Source organism: Camellia sinensis, chromosome 11 (genome assembly GCF_055761805.1).
Source record: "Camellia sinensis isolate YWXY chromosome 11, ASM5576180v1, whole genome shotgun sequence".
Lineage (NCBI taxonomy): Eukaryota > Viridiplantae > Streptophyta > Magnoliopsida > Ericales > Theaceae > Camellia > Camellia sinensis.
The window spans coordinates 101117886-101126539 of NC_138971.1; the positions used below are offsets into that span (position 1 = coordinate 101117886).

Genomic DNA, 8654 nt, shown 5'->3' on the forward strand with positions numbered 1-8654 from the left:
ATTTAGGTAAATTTAAATTTTCACAGAGAAATTTCTCTGATTTCACAAAGAAATTTTTCTAAGTTTGACAAAAATTTTCTTAATCGAATTACCTATGTGAAAATATTCAGAGATACTAACTAATAAAAAAAATCTTAAACCTCTTAGTTGGAGGGAATATTTTATTAATTTTTCATAATTTAAAATCATTAATTAATTTTCCCATCAATATAAGAAATAAAATTAAACTTTAAAGAAAAAAAAAAAAGAGAGAGAGAGAGAGAGAGAGACATCATAATCATGATGACCGCAGAGAGAGCGAATCAAAGGCAGCCCAACCGGAGAGACCGGTTACGCGGCAAGATGTGAATTGACAAAACTGCCCATGGTAGCTAGCCGTTGCCCTGACGTCACCCAACCTGAAAAAGCGAGGCTCGGTAAAACCGAGGCTATGAAGACCTATAAATATTCAATTTCCTCTATTCTATTTTACGAGACACTCATACCATACCAGCAGCTCTTTTTTTGTTAAAAAAAAACAAACAAAAAGAAAAAGACAAAAGACAAAAACGCGGAAGGAGAGGGAGAGAGAGTTTATTCGGTCGGCCACCAAACACGCGATTTCAATTCCACTTTCTTCTTGTTCTTCGAGGTATTTCAATCCCTACCTAATCTCTCGAAAATGTTGTGAATTTTCATTTGATTTTATCGATCCAGTCGATGTTGATGAACGAGCGTGATCGGCTGATTTCTAGAGTTTTGTTGTAATTAGTTTTCTTATAAATTTGCTTTTTCGGGTGATTAGGATTTGTTTGCGATGGATGACCACTTGGTAGTGCATGTGGAGGAGGATGGAAAGGCAGTGGTGACGGTGGTGGAGGAGGAAAGTAGTGAGCGTTCGAATGAGGATCAGCCGCTGATAAGGGTGTCGGAATGCCGGATTTGCCAGGAGGAGGATTCGGTCAATAATTTGGAGACGCCTTGTGCTTGTAGGGGCAGCTTAAAGGTAATTTTTTGTTTGTTCTAATTTTTTTTTGTGCTGCTGTAACATATGAGATTTATTGTTAATATTAATAGCCTCATAAATATAAATTGTTGAATTTTTATTTTAGGGATTTATTTTACGTTTTGGGTTTTGAACATGCAAGTTAACACATTTGTGAGTTGTGATTATCACAAATGGCATACTCAATACTATGGGACTCATACAAAACATCATGTGAGATATAACTGATCAATACTCAGATCATAACTAAAATAATGTCATAACCAATGTCACAGTAAGTCATAATAGGAAGGTCGTAATCAAAGGTGCATATGGTACCATAGAATTTCCCTTGAAAGATATAATGTTTTACTTTAGTCATTGAAGGAATTTAGAAAACTAGTAGTGAGGAAAATTGATTAGCAGTTTTGAACGGCTTGATGAATGTGATAGTTACTAAGTGGGAAGGGGTGACAAGACAACTACTAGGGGAGATGGGCATTCTTGGAAAAGTAAAACATGTGATAGACTTCACAAAAACTCAGATGTATGCTTTATATAATAGAGTAGATTGTTTCTGTTTTTAAGTAAAAAAAATTCACTTTGGGTTTACAACTGTCAAATATGGAAGTGAAAAAAAAGAAAGAAACGGCATGTGAAGAATAAACAAGTCTTTGACTGAGATAGTGGTGTGTTGTTTTGAAGAACAAATGATAGTTTTTGAGCTTTGGATGGCGGGTTTATAGTGTTTAGGCTGGAGGCCTAGTTAAAGGTATGAGTTTTGAATGGCTTTGTTGTTTTGTAGTTGTTAGTAGTGTATTAGTCATAGGAGTTTACCCCTTTCTGTCAAGCACGATGGGGGACTTCTGGTGATTTTTTCTGTTATCAGCAAATTTGTTTGAGGGTAAGCCTCCTATGCTGCATTACACATATTGTTCTTTGCTTTTCAATGAATTATTTACCTACTAAAAGAAAAAGAAATGTCATGGGAAAATGGAGAAGGCAAATCAGTCCGGAAAACATGTTGGAAAATTGAGGTAACATTAATGGTTTGGAATTAAATGCTGAACTCACTATCGTTGCCAAAACAATTGTTAGAAAGGTCTTATTGGAAACTAGAAAATAAGCCGTGGGGGAAGATTTTAATGGGAATCCTTATGACTATAAAATATTAATAGTCCCCAAGATTTTGCAGAACTTTTCTCAGGTGTTTTCAAGATTTTAACGGTCATAATTTACCAAAGATCTGTCACTGCTCTGGGAACATGCTTAAAAACTGCATTTACCTCTAGGGGGATTAATTTTCCTGCTAATTATGCTCAAGACAATAGTTGTAAGTTGTAGCCATTTAGAGGGAAGGGGAGGTGAATCAGAAGTTCTATTCTTCTTCTGTTTTTGGGATGGACTCTAATTCATTTAGACTGCGTAGTCTCATATTGAAGAGCCTTAGGCCCCGTTTGTTTTGGGTTATAGCAAGGGCATTAGGATTACTAGTACCTTGGGATTAGTATATGGGGTGTTTGTTTTGAGAGATAGCCTTGGGACTATTAATACCTTGGGACTAACTTATACCTTGTTTGTTTTGAGAGATAGGGAGGGTATTACTAATACCTTGGTATTACTAATACCCTTGGGGAGGGGATTCATAGTGAGGAGGTAGAGATGGTATTAGAAAAATAGTGAGGGGATTAGAAATTTTTTTATTTTTTTTATTTTTTATATATTGGAATTTTTTTTAAAATATAATTTTTAATTTTTTATATTTTTTTATTTGTTTTATTATTTTATATAAAAATAATTTAACAATTCCTCACTACTAATCCCCTCACTATCAATCCCCTCACTACTAATCCCCTCACTATCAATCCCCTCACTAACAATCCCCTCATTATTAATCCCCTCACTATCAATCCCCTCCATTCTATCTCTGAAAACAAACGACCCTCACTAACAATCCCCTCACTATTAATCCCCTCACTATCAATCCCCTCCATTCCATCTCTGGAAACAAACGGGGCCTTACATCTTACTGCCAATAACATGTATTAATTGGATATGGTTGCAACAAATACATTGTTGGTAATGCCTTGGTCACATGCACCCACGGCGTAGTCTCATGCATTAATAATTTTTATTTTTAAATTGATGGTTGCTTGTTTAAATGTTTTAATGTATACTTTTTTATGCAGTATGCTCACCGAACGTGTGTTCAACACTGGTGCAATGAGAAAGGAGACATAATTTGTGAGATCTGTCATAAGGTATGATTGTTGCAACCTACATATTGTTGTACTTATTCGTATGGTATTTTAGTATGGCAATATATGCTTGTTGAATTTGAACTGTGATGGCTGTACGTTATTTACATGCTAGTACAAATATGATCTCAATTGTGATGAAGGATTAAACTTTGAACTGTAAGCTTATGTTACTTCTATAGATTTTTGCAAACCAATTCTGATAGTGCCATAAATAGATTGAAAACATATTGGGGTAAATTTACATTGTACGCCTGGTTAACATGCTTATTATTACAGAGGCATGATGTTATACAAAGTGGCTTGGTTTCATCATTTTTTTAATCTTGCATATTCAGACATGCCCTTAAGAAACTATGAGAAACTGTTATACTTTAAACACATACTAAAATATATAGGTTATGGTCCGTTGGCACTTATCAGAAAGATAGGTTATTATAGCCTATTGACAATCATGACCATGGTATATCAGAAATCATTTTGCAACCTCTTTTGATTGCATACTTGTAATAACTTAACTCTTCACCCTTCATGCTTATCCAAAAAAAAAAAAAAAACTCTTCATACTTTGTGATCGTCCGTTTATATGCCCCTTAAGATATGCCAGCATGTATGGCAAATATTTTGCATTTGAAAAAGCATGTCAAATTGTTTTCTTGTATGTACGCAATGGTAAATATACTGCATTTAGTGTAACATTAATTTCTCTAGCAAGGATTTACAGCCTATTGGTTCTGTACTCCAAAATTAAAGAAAAATATTTATGGTAGCTACATGTAAGAACATTCATGCCTTTGCTTTGAGTTTTTCTTGGTTTCATTATGTGTTTATGTTTGTAGTTGACCTACAACCAATGAAAGTGTAGGTTGCGTGTGATATCTTACCCTCCAGATGTCAGAACACTTATGTATTCCGGAAACAATATGGCTGCATGCAGCTTATTTGTTTTAAATATCACATTTGGTCATATCTGAGTAAGGTTTCTGTATTTTAATGATTTTTTTTTTTTACAACTTTTGTACAGCCTTACCAAGCCGGTTATACTGCTCCTCCACGCCCGCCTCCTCTTGAAGAGACTGCTATCGACATTGGGTAGGTTTTGTTTTTTTAATATGCTTTTGCTGTTTTTGTGCATTAGTCCCACGTTTTTTTTTTGGTTTGTTTTCTTTTGGATTTTAGGTGTATTTACTTTTTGATGTTTATGGAAATTACGTATGTGTGGATTTATCAATTAAATTTTCGGCATGATAAAAGACTGTCTAATGATGTTTTGGTTGTTGATTGTGTGTTGAAGTGGCGGATGGACAATAGCTGGCACCCCTCTGGATTTGAATGATCCTCGGCTTTTGGCAGTTGCTGATTCAGAGCGCCACCTTTTGGAGGGCGAGTATGATGACTATGCTGCTACAAATACCAGTGGAGCTGCTTTTTGCCGATCAGCTGCTCTAATTGTAAGCCCTCTTGATTATCAATTATGTGAAGTGTCAAACAGATTACCAAACATGTTTGGTTTCATTCTCTGAAAAATTTTCCATTTTTTTAAAAAATAAAAATAAAAATTAGTTTTACAAAAAAAAAAAAATTATCAAAAATCTATTTTAAGAATTTTAAAATTATTTCTTCCCTCCAAAAAGATAAAATTATATAAAAATGATAAGTGCTTTTGATTTTTTCATGAAACTAACTTTTAGATTTAAAAATAAATAAATTCTGAAATAAGTTTCTAAAAACTAAACCCAACATGGCAATTTTTTTTGTATGTTCTCTCTCTCTATCTCTCTCACATACACACACCACACACACACAGGTGGGATTTGATTCTGGGTCTATAATACGACCAGGACCCCGGGATAGTTTTTAATCTGACAGGCATATGTGCTATTAGTCAATTTTTTGTCATGAATGTGTCATTTCCAAATCTGGGAAAAAAGAAAATGATCTGTTGGTGTGCCGTAACTTTGCTTTCTAGAGAGGATAATTTTGTTATGTGATATACCAAATTTCCCTTAAAGTCACCTGCCTAGGTTTTGGATACATAAAACTTTTGCTATACCTTTATAATTAGTTACATATGCTATCGTCATCCAAAAGTTTGTCATTCTCTGAGCTTGTTTATCGGCTTGCTCATATGCTTTTGGCTTTAATTGGCAGTTAATGGCTCTTCTGCTCTTGAGACATGCATTGACTGTGACAGATGCTGATGGAGATGATGATCCATCTACCTTCTTCTCTGTAAGTGTGATGTGAAGTTCTGTTCTGATCTTTGCTCTATAGTATACATGTCTGTGTGTTTGTTGTCTCCGGTAATTTTCTTGTTTTATTAAACAACTCATGCACTTGCAGCTTTTCTTGCTTCGGGCTGCTGGGTTTCTTTTACCCTGCTACATCATGGCCTGGGCCATCAGTATCTTGCAGCGTCGAAGACAGAGACAGGTTAGTATCTCCTTTTCTTTCTGCCATCCAGCAACATTGAACTACAAATTCTGATAATTTTTTTTTTTTTTTTTTTTTTTTTTTTGGTGGTTAATGATGTTTTTTGTACATAAAATTGGAAGCTTAAAAGTGTGTTGGAATTTTCTAAAACAGGAGGCTGCAGCAATGGCAGCAACACAATTTGCATTTGTGCTACAATCAGGACAAACCAGGGGTCTCCATTTCACAATAGCATCGGCATCCCCAGTGACCCCACAACACCAAGAAACTGTTTAATATAATATGCGCAACTACAAACTAGTTGGTTATTGTTGGCATTTGAGGAGGGTATTTTGACCTTTATCTTCTCTAGTGTTGTTGAAAAGCCAGGATTATGACTTGCTGCTACCTTTTTATTTTTGTTTTGGCTTTTGTGTATTTTTTTTTTTTTTAAATCTTTTTTCTGTATTTACACGTGTATACCAATGTTGCATCTCAGCATGAGTTGGTAGGTGAATCTGGTTCACATCTGTTGTCCTGTAAAAACATACATACCGATCTAAACATGTATTTTATATTTTTATAAATAAAATGACTCTGTAATTGTTCCATTTTTTATATTATTAGAGTAATCGTTGGCTTTACTTGATTTTTGGTGGTGTAAAATACCGCACAATTTGCTAAAATCATCCAATTTTCACCGATTTATCTGTTAACTCCAGATTAAATATTGTTATAGTTAATACATATATCAAAGTAAAAATGAGTGAAAGATATTTAAGATGTGAAATTTGTTTCAAATTAGTTTGTATTATATATGTGAAAAATATTATGTAAAATTACTTCGTGTTATATATATGAAAAAAGATTATGTAAATTAGGATTTGTTTGGAGATGTTTTTAGTAACCTTTAAACAATATACTAAGGTGATATTTGATAAAATTAAAAATTAAAAATTGAATGTTTGAATTTTTAAAGCTGAATTGAAGTTTTTAATTAAAATAAATTATTTGATATATATATGTATAATATTAAATTTGTAATTTATTTTTTTTAAATTTGTAATTTATTATTTTTAAATTATACTTTTTTAATTTTATATAGTAATAATGAGTTGGTAATTAATGGTGGGGGTGGTAGAAACAACAGTGGTGTCTATATCGTCAATGACAATGGTAGTAGAGATAATGGTGATTGTTGTGGTTGTGATAATGACAATGGTGGCAATGATTGTGGAGGTGAAGAAGATGGCGATTGTGGTTGTGGTAGTGAAATAGTGGTGGTGCTTATAATAAGAATGACAATAGTGATGAAAGTAGTGGTTGTGGAAGGGTAAGGGTGGTGATGGCGAGAGTTGTGAGGTCATAATGATGTATATTGATGCTTATATATAAATATTTATAAATTTAGTAAGAATTAATTAAATTTCATATCATTTAAAATTTTATTACTTTTTAAACTACATTCAAGATTAACTTAAATTTTTAAGTTATATCTTTTGTAGTTATCAAACAGAAAAATTGGTTAAATGTCCATTTTAAAGAGTGTACAGTGTTAGGTCCCAATGAGTATATATATATATATTGTGTGTGAGAAGTACACTTTTTGTAAAATATTGTGGTAAGAAATACATTTTGTTATATTGGAAGACATTTTCTTTTCAATTTTACTCTTTATCCTATTTGTTGAGATCATTTTTATTTGTTCAATTATTTTGAACCTATCAGTTTAAATTTATATTTATCTGTTCAATTATTTTGCCCCTATCTATTGACATTCAAACTTTTTTTTTTTTGTATCTATTGAAATTCACTATGCCTATTTCCTCTATTTGTTGAATTTCATAAGCCTATTTTTTCTTATCTATTTAATTCTTTATTTTTATTTGTTTAAATTGTGATATACTGACACACACATATATATAGAGGAGAGAAAGATTGATCTGTTCAATTTTTTTTATCTGTTTACTCTCAATTTTTTTTATCTGTTTACTTTCAATTTTTTTTATCTGATTACTAATTGAAGAACAATCAGAACACAACCTATAATTCTATAATGAAATTGCAGCAAAGCAATTAGAGCACATCACAATACAATATTAGAGAGTAAGAGAGATAGAAATCTTCAATCGTTTATGCAGACGAGACTAAAAGGCCTCGAGGATCTTCTATTATTCTCTCCATTTCTGTCTCTTCTCCCTCTACTTCTCTCTAGAAATCTCTCTCTCTCTCTCTCTCTCTCGCTCTCTCTCTCTCTCTCTTTCTTACACAGGAACACAATGGAAGGATCCAGAAGGTCGAGTCATTTCCAACACTACTAGAGATTCTTCGATTGCTAAGCTTAAATCCCTCCGTGATGACATCGTCTCCGACACCGCCAAGTTCTACGACATCGTTTCACATTTCTCCAGCTCCAACTCAACCAAGCACAGCAACGATCTTAGTTAATACCCCCTCGCTCTCTGCCTCTCTCTATTGAATTTTGATTGAAATTTGTGTTAGGGATTGAAAATCCAGGCATCAGAGGAGTCATTGTACACACCCTATTTTAACTGGCTTTAAGACTTAGGCGCTTTCTTCTGAACAATCGATAATGAAAGTTGGAATGTACTATCTTATGAATTCCTCAACATGAGAGTCGAGTTCAAGCTTTAATTCCAACCTTACACCTGTTTTGGGTAAACTATTTTAGACCCACTTAATGTTTTGGTTGCATGGTTCGAAACTTTTTCACAATGTTCCGAGGCTTGCATTTCCAAAATTCAAGCATTAGACTTTTACAATAAATTGAGTAAGAACAAAGTGAAGATGAGTGGAATGGGGACAATTCTCTGGAAAAACTATGTTTTCCCCTTTAAAAAATGATCTAGCTATGTAGGAAAAGATTGTCTGGCCAAACGTTTTTCTTTGGCCAAACGATTTTTTGCCTGGCAGGATGATTTTTTGTTTGGCCAAATGATTTATCCAAGAAACAGAGTAGCTTCGAAAAATTTGACCTTTTCTACGAATTTTACACAAAT

The 8654-nt window shown here is 33.4% G+C and overlaps 1 protein-coding gene across 2 annotated transcripts; it reads left to right on the top strand.

Annotated features, from left to right (window-relative positions):
• The first annotated feature begins 430 nt into the window (after positions 1 to 430).
• LOC114313840 (uncharacterized) lies at positions 431 to 6243 on the top strand. 2 transcript variants are annotated; one of them, XM_028260246.2, is made up of 8 exons: positions 431 to 631; positions 785 to 985; positions 3154 to 3225; positions 4247 to 4314; positions 4517 to 4673; positions 5374 to 5454; positions 5566 to 5655; positions 5809 to 6243. In XM_028260246.2, exons 2-8 carry the CDS (start codon positions 797 to 799, stop codon positions 5929 to 5931), a joined length of 780 nt encoding a protein of 259 aa, XP_028116047.1. In that variant the 5' UTR covers positions 431 to 631; positions 785 to 796; the 3' UTR covers positions 5932 to 6243. The 2 variants fall into 2 exon arrangements, with proteins under 2 accessions (XP_028116047.1, XP_028116048.1); XM_028260247.2 differs by having other exon boundaries at positions 631 to 985.
• The last annotated feature ends 2411 nt before the right edge of the window (positions 6244 to 8654 follow it).